This window comes from Coffea eugenioides, chromosome 10, assembly GCF_003713205.1.
Source record: "Coffea eugenioides isolate CCC68of chromosome 10, Ceug_1.0, whole genome shotgun sequence".
NCBI classification, from domain to species: Eukaryota; Viridiplantae; Streptophyta; class Magnoliopsida; order Gentianales; family Rubiaceae; genus Coffea; species Coffea eugenioides.
In genome coordinates, this window is record NC_040044.1 from 8506665 (window position 1) to 8527064 (window position 20400).

Genomic DNA, 20400 nt, shown 5'->3' on the forward strand with positions numbered 1-20400 from the left:
CGCCATTCTTTTGCCAGGTGGACCTTAGGCTCCTTTTGGAAAATGAACTTGGCCGTGTATGGGAATTTCACTGACCATTTAGCTGTAAGGCATGTTTTCTGGTTTCCTTGTACTAGTTGTGTGTAAAGTACTGATGATAGTTATTACTTTTCTATTTACAGAATGAGGATGTGATCTTGCTTTATCTTAATGTTCTTCAGAAGGTTGGTATTTCATATCCCTCATCGTGTTCCTGAGTAATGGACTTTCTGTCATTTTCTTTTTGAATGTCAGATTGCCTTTGTTTTAAAGTTCATTTGAGCCAATACCTAGTGATTTTCATGACTGGGCAGAGCAGTGACTCAGAGCGGTATAATGGGCTTAATGTTCTTCTTCAACTGCTACGAGATTCCATATCCAATCGAGATTCATGTGTCAGAGCAGGAATCCTAAACTTTCTTCTGGATTGGTTTTCACAAGAGGATAATGTTAAGGTGGTCTTGAAAATAGCGCACCTAATCCAGGTCACAGGTGGATATAGCATTTCAGGAAAGGATATTCGAAAAATTTTTGCTCTTCTCCGAAGTGAGAAAGTTGGAACTAGGCAGCAGTACAGCTCATTATTGTTAACCAGCATGTTATCAATGCTAAATGAGAAAGGACCTACAGCATTCTTTGATTTTAATGGGATTGATTCGGTAAGTCTAGTGGTGTCCTTGAATGCTACTTTAGAAGTTACATGGTGATAAATGTTTTTGCTCATTTATAAGAGAATATTAATGGATTTAAATGTTGAGATTGCACGTTTTATGAGCCCAAGAATACCTTTTTCATGTGCATCATATATGTGAAATTTAGTAATTATAGTAGTGATCTCTGAGATAGGGTGAACATATTTGCTGGAACTTTTTCCCCTTTTTCTAGAAGAGAAGATATAAGCATCCAATTAATAGGCTTTCCATAGAGTTTTTGCTATCCTCTGAAATTCATCATCTCATAGTTGAAGCCTAGTTCCTACTGTAAATAGTTTCAGATGTTCTCTATGACTGTTATGTACTTTGTTTATTATATACATTTCATAGTCGTACACTTTGTAGCAATGAAGGATTCTATTCTAGTCTATTCATCGACTTCTAGAGCAAATCTGGCTGAAGTTATAGATACATGTGCATTCGAGAGCTTGAGTTTAGCTGGCATGGCTGCCTGCTTCTGAGGAGAAGTCATTTAATTTAATTTGCTTGACAAATTAAATCAAAATAAGGCTAGAGTAACCTTCCTGCAGATGGTTGGACATGCTATAAGTGGGGGCAAACGTGGTTGCCACTAAATCCCCCAACACATAGGTTTACATTCCATCTTTAATTATCATTTTTGAGAACTTTGGGTGTGCATAGGAAAGAATAAGCAACTCAAACTGTCCTCTTCCTTGGCTGGTGGAATTCTTTTCTGAAAAAGTTGGGGGGTATCACTTCCGCTCCAATTTTTTGATACTTATGGCTATAGTAGTGAATAAGGCTCCTCAACTACCAGGACATGGTTCACACTCCTCTTCACCACTACCAACAGCTGCAATCCTTTTTTTTTTTATTAAACATTGACTGCCAATGAGTAACAACATATATGCCTGGAAATATTTGATGGGTGGCTGTTTATCAGTTCGCATATGAATTTCGGTATGTTCATGTTGCATCAGGGTGATACATGTCTCAATGTAATACGTGGAATGTTTATTTGTGTATTTGCGCATATAGTGGTAACAGGTGGTTATACATTTCTCTTTTCAACTATCATTTGCCATTTGGTCTGATGCATTCTTCAGCTGATGCATATGGGTTGACCTTGCCAGCACCATTATTCATAATAGCTTTCCGTCCATTCATGAAAATTTTGAGCCTATTAGAGGTTCATTATGTGTTCACATGGTAATAAGAGAGATTAAGTTTCCAAGATTGCCTCTTGTATATTTAATGCCTACTGCTTTTGGACTGCATGGAAAAAACTAAAACTGATTTTTCCAAACATACTCCTCTCTTCTTGTTAGAATTGATCTCTATCAAAACCTAGAAAGGAGAATATAGACTAGAAGACAACTTTGACAACTAGGTAAAGAAAACATTATCGCCCAAATCCAGCATGGCATGAATAATGATGAATAAGTTAATGTAAGAGTTGTGGTTTTGCTGGATTGGTCTTTTAGAATGCTAGTTGGAGAAACTCCATATCTGTGTTCACTGGTGGTATTCATCGAGTAATGACTGGATGCAAGTCGGAAATGTAAGATGAACGAGAAAACTGGTCCAGCATGGGTTTGGAAACTTAAATGTTTATATCACAAAAGTTTGAGAAAGAGACAGACTATGGCAACTCAGTGAAGAAAGTGTAAAGTGAGAATTCCCAATAATTTCTGGTGTTATATCTATGTTTCTCCCCCTAATTAGTTTTGAAAGGGTTATGATCTTGTAATGGCTATAAGTAAGGCTCTATGGAGATTTTTCTTTGCTATGTTCTTCATTATATACCTATTAATTCCAGTAGGAGCCTTCAAAAATATAATATAAATTCTCAACTCAACAGAGAGTATATTGACTAGGATTCTAGTTAATGTTGCCATTCAGACTTGTGATGAAAGCCACTTAGACTGCATCTCCATGCTTATCACATTTGTCTTACATATATAGCCTATGTTTTCTACCTACTATAGCTCTCTGCATATCAATGCTCTTTTTTTTTCATGTCCATATCCAATTTTAATTTTATTTTAGGCAGCACTCCATGTATATATTTACATTCTCCATGTCCGCTTTTTTAATAATTTCTTTTGGCTGGATTTTTTTCCTTGCGATTGCACTAATTATAGCGACAAAAGTTTTGTGCACAAGAAGGATCTGTTAGCAGCATATCTCTGTCTTTGTTTCTATCTGTGTCCCTGCCACTCTCTCTTGGCTGCTATGGATCTAAGTTTTGTTGTTAGATATCCTAATTTAGAAAATTGACCTTGTTACTCTGTAATGCTTTCTCTTTCACTTGCAGGGGGTCATGATCAAAACACCAGTACACTGGCCTTTGAATAAAGGATTTTCTTTTTCTTGTTGGCTCAGAGTAGAAAGCTTTCCTAGAAGTGGGACAATGAGTCTTTTTAGTTTTCTAACAGAAAGTGGAAGAGGGTGCTTTGCTGTTCTTGCAAAAGACTGGTTGATTTATGAGGTAAGACTCAGGTTTTCCCTGTTGTTACTTAGTTTGCATTTCTGTCAATGTAAGTTTACAGCTTGGATCTGGTTTCTTGTTTCAGATTATTTTTGGTTTGTGAACTCCATAAATCTCTGTGGCATGTCTATTCTTTAGCTTGTGGAATTATGATTATGTGTTTCACGTCTTTGCAGTCAAATAATCAAAAGCACCAGGCTGTGTCACTGCAAGTCAACCTTGTCAGAAAGAAATGGCATTTTCTGTGTTTGACACATACCATAGGCAGAGCATTTTCAGGGGGAAGCCAACTGAGATGTTTTGTTGATGGAGTTCTCATCTCCTCAGAAAAGTGCAGGTGCTGTGCAATTGTATATGAAATTCAATTTTAAGTATTAGGAGGAAGAAATTGCAGATTTAATTAAACAGATCATTCAAGTTCCCCCAGCCCTCCAAAGACACGGGCATTAGAAGGATTAAAACCTTGATAGATATTAACCTTTCTTTCATCTTTTTTTGGTCAGATATGCAAAAGTTAATGAAGTTTTGACTAGTTGCTCAATTGGTGCAAAACTCAACCTAAAATTGTACGAGGAAGATGATGCAATTTTCTCCATCAAGGATTCATCCCCTTTTTTTGGTCAGATAGGTCCAGTTTACCTGTTCAATGATGCCATTACTCCTGAACAAGTACAGGGTATTTATTCCTTGGGACCAAGCTATATGTATTCCTTTCTTGATAATGAAGTTTCAGTTTCTGTGGATAATCCCTTGCCTGGTAGCATTCTTGATGCCAAAGACGGCCTCTCATCCAGAATAATATTTGGGCTTAATGCACAGGTTATATTTCTGTTGCTTCATGTTTACTGGAAGTTTTTTATTTGTCTTTGGTCCTACAGAATTCTAAAAATTATATGTTTTTTAGGCGAGCAACGGAAGGACACTATACAATGTCTCTCCTTCACTGGAGCATTTGCCAGATGACCCATTTGAAGCTAATGTGTTGATGGGGACACAGCTCTGTTCCAGACGGTTGCTACAACAAATCATTTACTGTGTTGGTGGCGTATCTGTTTTTTTTCCACTTTTCACTCAGTCTGATTTATATGAACACACACAGAGTGAGAAATTTGGAGAAACTTTACTTGCAACTATTACAAAGGAACGTTTAACTGCTGAAATCATTGAGCTTATAGCTTCTGTTCTGGATGAGAATTTGGCCAATCAGCAACAGATGCTTCTACTTTCTGGATTTTCTATATTGGGGTTTTTGCTTCAATCTGTTCCTCCCCAGCAGCTTAATTTGGAAACTTTGTCAGCTTTGAAGCATTTATTCAATGTCGTTGCGAATTCTGGTACATCTCATGAAATCTTTACTTCTTTTTGTACCTGTCTAGAAATGCTTGTACAGATTTCTCAGCTTCAATTTGCATTGTTATTGTGCCGACTGTATGTTTATTACCATAGATGTGAATATCACACGGATTCATGGGCTTCATTCTTCATTCTTTTACTTATTCTGAAGCTAGTTATAATATTTGCCCTTAGAGTTTTGTAATTTTAAATCTTTTATAGGCTTGTCTGATGCACTTGTTGAAGACGCTATATTCCATGTCTTTCTCAACCCCTTTATCTGGGTCTGCACGGTGTACAAGGTGCAAAGAGAACTGTATATGTTTCTCATTCAACAATTGGATAATGATCCAAGGTTACTAAAGAGTCTGTGTAAGCTCCCTTGTGTTCTTGATATAATACGGAAATTTTACTGGACCAATGCAAAATCCAATTCTGTTATTGGAAGCAAGCAACTTTTGCTTCCTGGAACAAACCAAGTTATTGGAGAGAGACCTGACAGAGAAGAAGTTCATAAGATCCGTTTACTGTTACTGAGTCTCGGTGAGATGAGTCTCAGGTAGAGTATTCTCTTTCACCTGCTTGCTTCTTGTAGTTATACTGTTCAATTTGTTTCTCTTTTAGTATTTTCATTTTAGTTTTATGAAAAATGATCGCCTTTGACATTATGTATGATATGCAGGCAGCATATTTCAGTGACAGACATAAAAGCATTGGTGGCTTTTTTTGAGACCAGTCAGGATATGTCATGCATTGAAGATGTTTTACACATGGTCATTCGTGCTGTTTCCCAGAAACCATTGCTTGCTTCCTTCCTGGAGCAGCTCAATTTGCTTGGTGGCTGTCACATTTTTGTCAATCTTCTTGAAAGGTATGGTGTATGTGGTTATGCAGTTGGATTTTTAGACCTCCAGTGAACTGCTGCGCCTCAACACTTTTTTACATTAATGGTCCTTTTCTAATTCTTTGTGTCATTTCACTGTATTCGGTTGGAGTTCTTTTTCATTTTTTCACCTCATCATCGGTTTATTTAGCAATCTTGTCATTGTGATTGCATTGTTGGCTTTTCATATTCCGCTAACTTCTTTGAAAATTCCACACTTGTGTGTAATCTCTACTACAACAGTTTGTACTTGAGCAATGTATTCTACCAATATTTAAGCTGAACAAACATTTCAAAGAATTGAGAGATCTACAAGTGTTTCATTTAAGAAAGAGTAAGTCTACCGGTTTTCAGTGACTTTGGTTTTTAATTCTTTCCCATATAAAAGGAATATTCATTGGGGATAGAAGACAAGAATGATACCCCTTGAAGAAAAGTAAATACTTTTTAACAGAAGAACCATAAAATGCACAAATGCAAAAACCCAATGACAGGAGGTGTGGATGACTTTTTTGTGCAGCAGTTTTGTATACATTAAGTGACATTGATAATGCCTTAAGTACCTCTCTGTCCCAAATTACTGCAAATGCTGCAAACTGAGTACACTACCATAGATTTTTTTACACTTAAATCTATAAAGACCCAAATATTTTGCTTACACGAGGTGCTGAGCATTATTTGCTATCCAAATTTAGGGCATTCCTTTGCATAGCTTTGTCACCTGTCCTTGCAACCTCCTTCTCTCTCCGATTTTGATGCTTTAGTGGTGTGTCTGAATGAAAATTGCCAATGTTCTCTATTTGAAGGTTGTTACCCCTCGTTATACTTTCTTGCTTCTGGATTTTAGAATGCTGCATGCACTTTTAAAATAATATTATATATTATTTGAACAAATCAAGAGTAGAATGATGGGAGAGATATACTGGATTTAGGTACTTTGGTAGTGGTTTGCTTTAGTTTGCTTTAGATTAGCTCGACTCTGAGGGGCTGCTGATGCATAGTTTAATTCTTGGAACAAGCAGCCTTTTTTTTTTTTTTGGATCAGCATGCAGATATACTCCAATCTAACTTTCTTAATTCCTACTTGTTTGTGACAGGGAATTTGAGCCCATTAGGTTGCTAAGCTTGCAGTTTATTGGAAGGCTTTTAGTTGGTCTTCCACCTGAGAAAAAAGGTTCAAAGTTTTTTAATATTGCTGTCGGAAGGTCCAAATCGCTTCAAGAGGGCTATAAGAAAGTCAGTTTAAGGATGCAGCCAATCTTTTCCATGATATCGGACAGGCTCTTTAAATTTCCACAGACAGATGTTCTGTGTGCAACACTGTTTGATGTTCTTCTTGGAGGTGCTAGTCCTAAACAGGTATAGCTGTCATATGAACTCCACTCCTCATTTTTGGTTGTTGTTGAGCTATGTTATTGCAATCATTTTTTTCTGTGACTGTATAGTGAACTTGTGACACTCTGGAATGAATAGCTGAACGACTCTTTTTCAAACTTTTGTTTTCAGGTTTTGCAGAAACATAACCAGACTGAGCAGCAAAGAAGTAGCAGAAGTAATTCTCAGTTCTTCCTTCCTCAAATTCTGGGTCTCATTTTCAGATTTTTGTCAGGTTGCGAGGATGCAGTAGCAAGAATCAAAATAGTTGGCGATCTACTCGATCTTCTTGATTCAAATCCTTCCAATATTGAAGCTCTAATGGTACAGATATCATTGGTTACATTTACTTTTTGCCTTGGATGTACCATCCTCTTATAACTTTCTATATTCACATAGGAAAATGGATGGAATGCATGGTTGCTCGCATCTGTTAAACTTGATGTGGTTAAAAATTACCAAATGGAGTCACAAAGTCTCAATGACATTGAGATGAATGAGCGAATGTTTGTTAGGAGCTTATACTGCTGTGTTCTTTGTCACTACATTGTTTCTGTAAAAGGTGGTTGGCAACAGCTGGAGGAGACGATGAATTTTCTGCATATGGAATGTGACCAAGTATGTCTCTCGTAATGCCTGATCAAGTAGAATATATGCATTGTCAAATAAATGTGAATAAGTATATTCCTTTTTCTGCAGGGCGGCATCTCATATCATTATTTCCTTCATGATGTCTATGCTGACATAACTCAGAGGCTAGTATCTATTGAAGAAAACATTTTTGTCTCTCAACCATGTCGAGACAATGTTTTGTATCTTCTAAAACTAGTTGATGACATACTGATCTTTGAAGTTGATCATAAGATTCCGGTATGTGGGGTTTTAGATTTCATCTTTTGTGCTGTTACTGAATCATCCTTTGTTCATTCTTTTTAATTCTACTTTGTGTTCCACATCATAAAGCATTGCTGGATTTCTGCTGCTAAAGATGTAACCCTGTTATTCTTTTTCATAGTGTACTAGGAGGAATTTCAGGCATTTTTGAAGTTATTATTGTCGTTGCAAAATTTAGAAGTAGCCATAGGATCATCAGATAGAGCAAGTGGTGATTGTGAGCGTACTCCTTAATTGGTATCGTTATCACATTGAACATTACTTTATTTTCCTTGATTAGTTAAGCATCTAATATGACTATTAATACTATTATTCACTATTGGAGTCGACTATAAGCATGAGTACACATGAAGATTGCTTTGTTTGTCATTAGTTCCTGTAGAAGTTAGATGTCTATGAGACTTCGTACTAATTGCTTCGCTTGATTTTTTGCTTGGATTTCCTTTCAGTTAATTAATTATCATTTTTCCCACACAAACCTGAATTCCAATTTAAAATGGTGAATAAACAACTTTGTTTAGCCGTAATTCTGTCTGTATCTTTGTCGCTGGCATGACGAGTGAATCTTCTGATTATTTCCTCAAAGCTTTTTCATTAGACCTGCATATCTATCTTTTGTATCCAAATGCAAAAGAAAGGAAGAAACAGAAGAAAGAAAAGTAAAACCTTTCTCTTTGCTCTCTGCTTACTCTCAGTTTCCAACAAATGGCTCTGGATATCCTCCTGACTTTCTTGAAATAGAAAATCGCAAAGATGTTGGCTCTGTTTTATCTGAAGCCCTTCAAGGAGAACCCCGTGATGACTTATCCAGGTACCCTCGAATTCTTCTGTTTCCAACCCCCCCCCCCCACCCCCACCCAAAACCACAAAAAAAAAAAAAAAAAACAGATGCTGGAGCTTCTGTCTGGTAACTATCCATGATGTGCCAACATCCCTTCTAATCAAACTTCCTGTGGTTAACTTGTTAATTTTGTGCATATGTTTCTTCAGAAACCCATGGATGCAACAGCAAGATGATTCCATACAAGATGAGAAAACTGATGATGAATGGTGGATTATGTATGACAATATTTGGATTATTATCAGTATGATGAATGGCAAAGGCCCAAGCAAAGCATTGCCCAGATCTTCATCAACATCAATTCCATCTTTCAGCCAACGCGCCCGTGGCTTGGTGGAGTCACTCAATATCCCTGCTGCAGAAATGGCTGCAGTAGTTGTATCTGGGGGAATTAGTAATGCATTAGGTGGGAAGCCAAATAAAACTGTTGATAAGGCGATGCTGTTAAGAGGGGAGAAGTGTCCAAGGATTGTTTTCCGGCTTATGATTCTCTATCTTTGTAAATCCTCACTTGAAAGGGCATCTCGATGTGTCCAGCAGTTTATTCCTCTTCTTCCTAGTCTTCTGACAGCTGATGATGAGCAAAGCAAGAACAGAGTGCAACTTTTCATATGGTACAGTTTGATGCCTCATAGATTTAGATTGGTCAACAAATAATCAAAAGTTTTGTGGTGCATTGGCTTGCTTGAGTTAGTATGCTGTACTTTCCTGACTTCTTTTGCTCTTGGAGAACTTGTGACAATTGGTTGGCTTCTGTGCAGGGCGTTGCTTGCTGTTAGGTCTCACTATGGGATATCCGATGATGGCGCTCGAATCCATGTTCTCTCTCACTTGATTCGAGAAACGGTCAATTGCAGTAAGTTGGTACTTGCTTCCAGTATGAGCAGAGATGACTCGTCAGACTTGGGTGGCAATCCAAAAGAACCAAGTGCCTTTCACAATTTAATTCAAAAGGATCGAGTTATTGCTGCGGTACTTGCCTCACTTTTTCCTAGCCTTATTTAAATAAGTTATGTGATCTGTTCTATATTCATTTTGCCTGTAGGTTCCATGCTGGTGTTGCTTGATAGAAAAAGAATTTCATTCTTGCAAAGTCCCCAAGCTTCTTTGACAATTTTTTTGACATTCTGAACTGGTTTTCGTTTGCATAAATTATACTCGCTCTTCTAAAAAAAATTAATGAAGTATAACACTTTTTGATCGTTTACAAAAACATAAGCAGGTTTAAGGAATTAAGCCAGGAATTTTGTAGTTTGTTCAGAAATACAAACAGTATAGCTATAGATTGTACTAATAGTATGGGCTTGATTTTGTTGTTTGGAGAAGGTAAATTAGTTGTATAAATGAGGCACCAAAGGATGCAATATAACACCACAGGTGCTGACAATATTTATGGAATGGAATGCTTTATTCAGAAGGTAAGCAACTAGTAATATTAGGTTGTGAAGTGTCTTGAATATATCATAAGTTAATTGAAATTTGCTCTGTGAGTTTTATATGGTCATAAATAACAGCTTTCTGACATTTGTGCACTCAAATTCTGATACAAAGGTTGGAAAAAAATTTTAAGCTATCAACAAAGAACCATTGGAGGGTATTCAGATAAAACATGACTGTTATGGATAAAAGAGAATGTATTGTATATTATTACTGTTTCCATTCTGACACTTATAATTAATGTTTCAACATTGTTTTGTGGTAAATGTAATGGCTGAGAAGTTTAGTGACTTTTCATTTATGCCCAAGATTAAGTTGTATGGTGAAATAGGAACATAGGAGTGATGTCAAACGACAATCCAGAGGACTGACTACATGCCTTCCACAACTAATCATCCTTAATTAGCCAAGCCTCTCCATCAGCCCAATGCTTGTTGCTTGTATATAGAGTTTACTTTATTTCCACATTTAACAATAATGTCCTGATTCCTGATCCCCAAAAAGAATTTCACACTTGTATATTAAGAAGAATTCTGTATTCAACTCTTGAAAATCTAATTTAAATTTGGCATCGAAGTTTGGCAAAAGGATCATATGAGAGAATATTGTATGATAAAAGAAAGTATGTCTCGATTCAGGAACTGCAGATGATAGCAAGCTAATTGTGTTATTGTTGCAATTGCTCTGAATCTTATCTTCAAATTTGAGCGTTGCACTTTTTAGGTTGCTGATGAAATGAAGTACATAAAAGGTTCAACAGAAGATCGGACTAGGCAATTAGATGATCTCCGCTTTAGAATGGATGAAGTGTTAAATTCAGAGTCTAATCAACAGAGAGTTTTTGAAGATGAGACACAGAGTAATTTAAGTTCCATTCTTGCTTCCGATGATGGTAGAAGAGCTTCTTTCCAGCTTGCCTGTGACGAGGAGCAGCAGAGTATCGCTGTAAGCCAACAGAATCTGTGTCAAGTTGTTGCCTTTGTAATTGCTTTTCTAAATGGTTATACATTTGAGGATTGCTTAGATGTTCAAAATTTTGCTTTATTAGGAAAAGTGGATACATATGTTTCGGTCTCTAATTGACGAGAGAGGTCCATGGTCTGCTAAAACGTTTCCAAACAATTCTATAACACATTGGAAACTCGACAAGACAGAAGATGGATGGCGTCGAAGGCAGAAGTTGAGACGTAACTATCGGTTTAATGAAAAGCTTTGTTATCCCTCAAGCAACTTCCCAAACTCTGATGCCCTTTCTACTGTTAGTGATGCCAAAACTGGTTTTGGTGCACATATTCCTGAGCAGATGAAGCGTTTCTTACTCAAAGGAATTCGCAAAATTACAGATGAAGGGACCTCAGAAATGAGTGATAATGATGCTGAATCTAGCAATCCAAAGGCCTCAACCCCAGAAGATTTGACAGACAGACAGTATCCTGAGACAGTGAAAGACAGTAGCAATCTGAAGGACATTGTACAGGACAGAAAAGATTCTTCCAACTTAACATCAGAATCAGAAAATAATGAGGTATGACATATGAAGTTATGTGGAATAGCAAATATGCATCTGCATTTCTAACCTTGGAGTAATATTCAGGTCCTTAAATCTGTTCCCTGTGTTCTTGTAACACTGAAGAGAAAATTTGCTGGACGTTTGGCTGTGATGAAGAACTACCTTCACTTCTTTGGAGAGTTTTTAGTTGAAGGTACTGGAGGTTCATCTGTTTTTAAGAATTTTGACTCCTCAGGTAACCTAGATCATAAAAGTCATGATCAGTTGGGGGTAGTTGACAAGCAGAAGTTCTATAAGTTTCCTATCGGTTCAGATTTGAGTTCTGAAAGAGGAAGTGTCTTGGATCGCATTAATGCTGTTCAAGATGACATTCTTCAAAAGCAATACAAAGACATTAAGCGCCACAGAAGATGGAACATTTCAAAGGTGTTGACACTGTAAATGTTCAACTGTTAGATTTTAAGATAATTGCATGCCTATAATACGAACTTTGCTTTTCTAATTTGTGCTGCTGATTATAGATTAAGGCTGTTCATTGGACTCGATATCTGCTCCGATACACTGCGATTGAGGTTTTCTTCAACAACTCTGTTGCTCCAGTGTTCTTCAACTTCTCCTCACAAAAGGATGCAAAAGATGTCGGGAACCTAATTGTAGCAACCAGAAATGAATCCATAACTCCAAAGGGATACAAGGACAAGAGTGGAGCTATTTCCTTTGTTGATAGACGTGTAGCACTGGAGATGGCTGAAACAGCCAGAGAGAGCTGGAGGAGAAGAGATATTACAAATTTTGAGTATTTGATGATTCTCAACACACTTTCTGGGAGATCTTATAATGATTTGACTCAGTATCCTGTATTTCCTTGGGTATTAGCTGATTATTCATCTGAGAGTCTTGATTTCAATAAGTCGTCAACTTTCAGAGACCTTTCAAAACCTGTTGGAGCATTAGATTTGAAACGCTTTGAGGTTAGTTAAACTCTCTTCTGTTCAATCAATGATCACCACTGTAACTTCCTCATCAGTTATGGAATTTAAGAAGGAAAAGAAAAACAAAAGAAAGCTACCAAAAATGAAGATTTTTTCAGGCGTTCACTTATATCAGCATATTGTTTAAAGGTTTAAACTTCTATCCATAGTTCAATTATAACACAATTGAATAGTCATTGTTGTCAAAATGCAAGTTTGATTCTTTACTTTTGTGTAATACTTATCTTCTATTTGTTGTCCTAATAAACCTAATGCCAGAAAAGACTTTTCGTGATCTTTCTTGAAGCAAAGTTCAATGTTCCAAATGTGGCCTAGAAGATTAGGGTATGACAGAGTTGTTACCTTATGCTTAAGACTACCTTATCATGGTCATATTTAGGCTAGATATACTCTCTCTCTCTCTCTCTTTCTTTCACACACACACACACGCTCACATTTTTCGGCTTGTGCATTTGTCACAAAGTGTGAACTTAATCTGGATCTTTTTGCTGTTTAGCATGCTCTAATTCATTATTTAGGACCTTTTGAAAATCTAACCAACCTTATTGGCAATATACTGTGGGATGATACTTATTTAATTATACTTTGCAACAATCAGTGACTTTTAGCCTCCCACACCAATTTTTTACTCTCATCTCCGTAGGTTTTTGAGGATAGATACCGAAACTTCTGTGATCCTGATATTCCAAGGTACTTTCCAACAAAATGGAACATTTCATTGCTTGTAAATAATAACTTCAGACCTGGGTTTAATAATTTTGTTGGATAATTCTGTTTTTTCTTACAGTTTCTACTATGGTTCTCATTACTCAAGTATGGGAATTGTACTCTTTTACCTTCTTAGATTGGAGCCATTCACTGCTCTTCACCGTAATCTGCAGGTACTATATGAATACCTACTTAATACTTCTGTTACAACTGCATCATTTTGTTTTAAGCTATTGCATTTTAAGTATAAATTTCACTATCCTTTGTTAGGGTGGTAAATTCGACCATGCAGACCGACTTTTTCAAAGCATCGAGGGCACGTACAAGAACTGTCTTTCAAATACTAGTGATGTGAAGGAGTTGATTCCTGAATTTTTTTACATGCCTGAATTTCTTGGCAATACAAATTCTTATCATTTCGGTGTGCGCCAAGATGGAGAACCCCTAGGTGATGTTTTGCTCCCCACTTGGGCCAAGGTATGTAAGTAAGATGTGCATATTTACATAGATTTTTGTATCTCAGTATGAAAGAACCAGGATCTCATTGATTAAGTGATTTACTCAGTAGCCTACTAGAGCTTTTCAAGAATTAACAATTGGACTTCTGAGTGAAGATACTGTAGCTTTGTAAGTGTCAACACTGGAACATAAAATTTGCAGTAATAATAAAAAGTCCATGACTTGCACTGTTATGAGGATTGAAGTTGCTCTGCACCCCAAAGGCCTATTTGACGCCTCAGGCTTGTCAGGCATCAAGATATGCATTAGTGTACTCTTAACCAAACTAAAATTGAATGATACTAGTTTTTTAAGATTCATTTGCTTGGAAGGTTGTTGGCAAATTGAAACGAAACTCAGTAATAATTCCATTTTGAAGAAATTGGAATTAAAATGGTTAGCTTATATCCTAATATTCGGGACCACCATTTCACGATATTTGACACACATTTCCCACTTATTTGTACTAGGAGATAAAATTTGTAAGGGTATCTTCCACAACTGCAACACCATCACAAAGCCTCCAGTAGCTCTCAATTCCCAATTATGTCAGCACCTTGAACACTAGAATTGCACTAAATCACTGAAAGCAACTGTACATAGTTGCACAATTCAGATGTTACTTTCAATTGGTGATTCCAACGACACCAATTTACTCATTAGTAAAGCTGAAGTCAATGAGGGTACTAGCATTGAGCTAAAGGCAAATGTAGAGGATGGAGCCTTGTTTGGTAGAGGTCTTGTTTGGGTAAATCATCCTTTTAGTTGGGAATAGATAGGGGTTGGAAGACAGGAAGAGCAGCTTCAATTTGCAATTGCAGGTCTAGATGTCATTTGATCTTCTTTTTGTTTGAAGTTGTTGCAAGTATATGATTCCATTCGAAATTCCAATATAAAAGGAGAATGTGAGCTAATAACTACTCCAGGGAGTCTTTTATTTGCATCAAATTTTGTTGGACTATGAGGTGAGAAGTACAATGACCTGAACAAGGCTATTACCCGATATTGTGCAATAGAGATGATTTTGATGAAGAATAGGGTCTCTTTGCCCCTTTTCTGCTTCTATCTGGGAAAAGAAATGTTCTTTTAGTACAATGGTTCTGTTTCCATATTCATTTATGTTGTCATATAAAAGAGAAATAGTTAGGTGTTCCTTTAAATTGCTTTACAGGGCTCAGCTGAGGAATTCATAAGTAAAAATCGAGAGGCTCTTGAAAGTGAATATGTTAGCTCAAACCTTCATCATTGGATTGATTTGGTATTTGGATACAAGCAGCGTGGTAAACCAGCAGTTGAGGTATATGGAGATCAAGATCCACCTGACTAAACTTGAAGTAATTTTTTTTGTTAAGATTTAATACTATTTCATACTTGCTAATGTTTTCGAGATATAATTTCTACAGGCAGCGAATGTCTTTTATTATTTAACTTATGAAGGTGCTGTTGATCTGGATACTATGGATGATGAATTGCAAAGGTCTGCCATAGAAGATCAGATTGCCAATTTTGGTCAGACACCAATTCAAATTTTTCGTAAGAAACATCCTAGAAGAGGCCCACCAATTCCAATTACTCATCCTCTTAAATTTGCTCCCGCTTCTATCAATTTGACTTCCATAGCCTCAAGTTCAAGTAATTCAGCGGCTGTTTTATATGTTCAAGTCTTGGACTCGAGTATTGTTCTTGTGAATCAGGGACTAACCATGTCAGTCAAGATATGGTTGACAACCCAGTTGCAGTCTGGTGGGAATTTCACCTTCTCTGGCTCTCAGGTTCATGTGCTGGCTTAAATGAAATCAAAGAAATTTAGCATTATGCAAAATATCCACAACGTGTTTGACTAGTCATTTTAACGCAGGATCCCTTTTTTGGAGTTGGTTCTGATGTGCTTTCTCCACGTAAAATTGGCAGTCCTTTGGCTGAAACTCTTGAACTTGGCGCACAGTGCTTTTCAACTTTGCAGATGCCATCTGAAAATTTTTTGATATCATGTGGCACCTGGGAAAACAGTTTTCAGGTAATATCCCTGGCTGATGGAAGAATGGTGCAAAGTATTAGGCAGCATAAAGACATTGTCAGCTGTATAGCAGGTAATTTGATCATATCTGTCTATAGAACAGTTTTCTAATTCAAATTGAACTACAACACTGGCATGTGCAATCTTCTAGTTACAAGACAAAAACAAAATGAAGTTTTTTTAGTGCTTTCGGCTGAGGGTTCATTGAGACTTAAAATTTGATACAACAAAGTCTCTTGAGGATGTATGGTGTAAACGTTAAATACGTAACAGTTCAGTATTTTGAGCTATCGTTTAGTTGTTTACCTGCTTCTTTGTCACCTTGATAAAAGCATTGTGGAATCTGAATACAATCAAAAGTGTACCTGTATCTATTTCAAGTCAAAATGGAACAATCATCTGTTATTTGATTATTGATGAAATACTTGGTTCTTTGAAATTCTTGATTCTGATATTTGAACCACCTCGCCTGAGGTAAAAGATGATTTCAACAATTCTATTAACATATTTGTTTGCCACGATTTTTTTTGAAACTGCTTCAATCCAAATGCAATTTATTCAGGTCCTTCAGTTGACAATGCCAATTGAGCAAGACATCATCATCTCTTGTTGGATGAGACTTGCTTATTTGCATAATGGAGGTCGCCCTGGAGATGCTAATTGGAGACGTATAGCATTAACATTATTTAAAGCTAATTTTTTCATTTTACGTGAAAAAACCTTCAGTCATTTGTTTCAGTAATTTGTTCCTGGTAAGGTGAGTGGGTGAGGAACGAATAATCGAAGTTCAGCAAAAGTGGAAAACGAATTATTAACGCTGTGTTTGGTAGTTGGCAATATGAGGAAAAAAGAAAAGTAAGGAAGAGAACCCTAAGTTTTCTTGATTTTCGGAGATTTAGTAGTAAAATGATGGGAGAAAAAAGAGACACGGGGAATGAATTTTAGGGCTGCAGTTCAAAAGGTTTTGTCCCCAAATTGGGAAGAAAAGGAGAGAAAACTGGGGAAAGGCTTGTGTAAGTTTTCAAAGTACCAACCATGCCCAAAACATTGTAATAGGAGATTGCATTGATTTGTATGTCCCAAATCATACTGTTTCTTTCCTAAACTCCCAAACAAGATGAGAACTTGTTTTTTCATTTCTCTCATAACTGAAGCATTTTTTGTTTGCGCTTTATTTCCTAAACTTGCAAAATAAACACAATTTGAAGGATAAAATGTGCTTTTTTTTTTTTTGTTGGGGGAGTTTTTGGTTTTGGTGTTGGGGGGGGGGGGGGGGTGCACATTATGTGCCCCAGGCAAGTGCATGATTCAGGTAGGTGAAAATTGGGAACTTTCATTATCTCATTTAGTAGGACCTATCTTTATTTCTTTTTCCCTGAGACTGAGTTCCAAGTTTAAGTTTTTCCTTGAATATGTGTTTATGATATCTGTCATTCTTCTGAAGTTTGTAGTTTGTGCATGCAGTTATACAATTTACAAGTTTCAGAAAAAGCAAACGCAAGAAACATAGATTGCACGCATCATCTCTCACAAACTATGGATACCAAATTGGACTAGTTTATGCTTGAGTTATTGATATCATGTGTGAATCCATTATTACAAATTGTCTTCCTCCCACATATCATATTTAGATATGAGCATTTCATCTGATCTAATTCTTGATATTTCAAAACCAGATGTTTAAGTGAACTGGCATTTTCGAAGTTAGGAGAATTGAAGTGAGCAAATATTCTGTTACAATGATTTTTGATAATGTAATAAGAAAATGTTCTATCAAGGCATTATCCAAGTAAAGTGAGATTATCTGCTATCTATCAAACAAGTGGTGTAGTGACTATTTTGCTGTTCTAGTTTCAGAATTATTCAATCTCATAAAAGTTTCTCAAAATGTTGCAGTCACATCTGATGGAAGTATTCTTGTTACTGGAAGTTATGACACAACAGTTATGGTGTGGGAAGTTAATCGTCTTAGGGCCACTGAGAAGCGAGTTAGAAATGCACAAGCTGAGCTTCCTCGGAGAGACTCCGTAATTGCTGAAACTCCATTTCATATTTTGTGTGGACATGATGACATAATCACATGCTTGTTCGCAAGTGTCGAACTTGATATAGTTATTAGTGGATCAAAAGATGGCACCTGTGTTTTCCATACTCTGCGGGAAGGTCGATATGTAAGATCTCTTCAGCATCCATCTGGCTGTGCAATATCGAAGCTCGTTGTATCTCGCCATGGACGGATTGTTGTTTATGCTGACGATGATCTGAGTTTGCATCTCTATTCAATTAATGGGAAACACATTTCTTCCTCTGAATCCAGTGGTCGCCTGAACTGCATGGGGTTGAGTAGCTGCGGTCAGTTTTTAGTTTGTGCTGGAGACCAAGGACAGATTGTTGTATGGTGCATGTATACACTGGAAGTGGTGAGAAGATACACTGGTATTGGAAAAGTAATAACTTCACTAACTGTAACCCCGGAAGAATGTTTCATAGCTGGGACAAAAGATGGAAGTCTTCTTGTCTATTCCATTGACAATCCTCAACTTCGAAAAAGTAATGTTCCTCGTAATTTGAAAACATAATATTCTGCAGTTGATATAGTCGATGTTGAGAGTCTCAGAATTTTGGACCGGAGGCTATGATTGGAGAATGTTGGAAGTTCAAGGTGCGTTGCTCTCAATTACATATTACAGGTTACTATGTTCTCTGATTGCATTCTTTTGATTCATCATGCAAACGTTTCATTTCACTTGGTGCTGATTAACTACCTATTCTTCTTGCTATTAATTTCGTTATTTTTTCTTTGTCCCTTGTTTTGGGCTTTAGATATCTACTTCAGCTGACTTCAAAATTCTCCCAAGCTTCCAGATAGTGAGTGTACATGTCCATAATAGCTGCGGATTATCTACACCTACATTTCAGCTTGTGGAAATTGTTCACGATAAAGAGGATCAGAGTCCTTCAGCAGCAATTTAAAATTCCCACCTGATAATGCAGCATCTACGCTTACATTGCAGCTTCTTGGGGAACATGTGGTTACTAAAACGAGGTGGAGAAAATGACAAGCGGTGATTTTGAATCATCGGAGAGTCCATGTGAAAATATTGAATTGCTGATACATACAACTGCATTCACCCTTATTGCACCTGGCTGCATGCGAGGAGACTTGGGTGTTTAATAATGTACACTATATTCTTCACATTAGAGGCCAGAACTACACCGTAATACGGATAGGTGATTTTGTTTATTGTACCCCCAATCTTGGAGGCAAATTTTTGTGGAAATTGAACCAGCCAAATGTGTGCTGGATCAACAGTTTCTTGTTAACCTCATATGATTTTTCTGTATATAGGGCATCGATCAAGTGCTCCAATAGTAGAATCGTACTTCATACCAAAGCCTATAATCTGCACAAAGAACATTGCCCACATCAAAACCTATAGGTTGAACACTGAAGGCTAAACCCCTTTCACTGTGTTATTGATTCAGATGTTCGTCAAAGTTCCGTTATTGCAAGTAACTGTTACTTTCTGTTGTGGTGGCTTGAAACTGCGTACTGTTTGAGCCATTAAGTATTTGCTTTGTTGTGCTTCTTTAATTAACCTAGCATTTCTACATCAGTCCAAGGTGGTGGTAATTTAATTACCCATAGGAATACAAGTAATCGGCAGCACCTAAATTAGAATAAATCTATATAATATATAAAGGGGGCTGTGTTTTGGGGGGGTGGTTGGTGTAAACATGATTTGTCACTTTTTAGCTACGGGTATAACTACCAGTATAACAACGTACACCTTGATACGTAAGGAGTAGCAAAAGTTTTTTTCTCATCTCTAAAAAGACCTAAAACATATAAGTTAAAACTATTACAATGATTCATATTATTGGATTTTCTTACACAAAAGGAGCACAATTGAAACAAGATAATTGGTTAGTCCAGCATCTTTGGTTTCGTTTTTAAATTACTTGGTTCTTTCTCTCAACAATTTAATAAGTTAAAGTTCTATAGAGATGGATCTTATTATAAGGATCAATAAACCAAATAGTAAGTGAAACAAAAAAGAAAAAAAATAAACGAAAAAACAGGTACCAGATTCTAAACAAATAAAGATAATTGTTTAAAAAAAATCTCTAACGGGTATATGCCAAAGGTGATTTAATCATTTGATAATGAAGAATGAGGTACATTTTGACAAATTGGCTTAAAATAACCATAATGACTTTGACAAAGTGGTTTAACATAATGAGAATAACTTTTGAAGTCATTAGGAGCATGAATAATATTAGCAAACCACTATCTAGGATAAGCCCCAGGAGTGTTGAACTAGGGATATAGATACTTTTTTTCCTTTTTGGATAAAAGAGTGTAACTTATATTAAAGCCTTTCTCACATGTAAATTATAAATTAGATGCTCAACTATTCAAATAAGTCCTTTGGTCACTAACTATCAAGGTCAACCCAGTGACTGGGTGAAGGGCTTTAAAGTCCTCCCTATTGTCAAATTTAGGGTTCAATTTTTGCGCCTGATAATTAGAGTGCAAAGGGTGTAGGGAGGGATGGGAAGGTAAAAAAATAAAAATGTCTTTGGCCATTGCAATATACAATGGCTTCCAATGCAAACGATGTGGAGAAAGGTAGAAGGGTAAAAAAAAAAAAAATTTCTTTGGCCATTGCAATTTGCATGGGCTTAGAGTTCTATGGCCATTCCACTTTGTTTTAGCATCATATTAGC

The 20400-nt window shown here is 36.7% G+C and overlaps 1 protein-coding gene across 1 annotated transcript in view; it reads left to right on the forward strand.

Moving 5' to 3' along the window:
* LOC113748970 (BEACH domain-containing protein B) overlaps positions 1–19197 on the forward strand; it is a 39294-nt gene extending 20097 nt beyond the window's left edge. The window contains exons 15-41 of the mRNA XM_027292581.1: positions 162–203; positions 333–677; positions 3010–3183; positions 3360–3520; positions 3687–4002; positions 4088–4517; positions 4738–5074; positions 5198–5386; positions 6496–6757; positions 6905–7096; positions 7172–7390; positions 7472–7642; positions 8362–8477; positions 8657–9121; positions 9269–9479; positions 10668–10889; positions 10993–11469; positions 11539–11880; positions 11976–12425; positions 13090–13136; positions 13234–13327; positions 13425–13631; positions 14824–14949; positions 15056–15424; positions 15511–15742; positions 17566–18359; positions 18493–19197. Of these exons, the coding sequence (XP_027148382.1) occupies positions 162–203; positions 333–677; positions 3010–3183; positions 3360–3520; positions 3687–4002; positions 4088–4517; positions 4738–5074; positions 5198–5386; positions 6496–6757; positions 6905–7096; positions 7172–7390; positions 7472–7642; positions 8362–8477; positions 8657–9121; positions 9269–9479; positions 10668–10889; positions 10993–11469; positions 11539–11880; positions 11976–12425; positions 13090–13136; positions 13234–13327; positions 13425–13631; positions 14824–14949; positions 15056–15424; positions 15511–15742; positions 17566–18248 (6879 nt within the window). The 3' untranslated portion in view covers positions 18249–18359; positions 18493–19197. The remainder of the gene's footprint in view (positions 1–161; positions 204–332; positions 678–3009; positions 3184–3359; positions 3521–3686; positions 4003–4087; positions 4518–4737; positions 5075–5197; positions 5387–6495; positions 6758–6904; positions 7097–7171; positions 7391–7471; positions 7643–8361; positions 8478–8656; positions 9122–9268; positions 9480–10667; positions 10890–10992; positions 11470–11538; positions 11881–11975; positions 12426–13089; positions 13137–13233; positions 13328–13424; positions 13632–14823; positions 14950–15055; positions 15425–15510; positions 15743–17565; positions 18360–18492) is intronic.
* The last annotated feature ends 1203 nt before the right edge of the window (positions 19198–20400 follow it).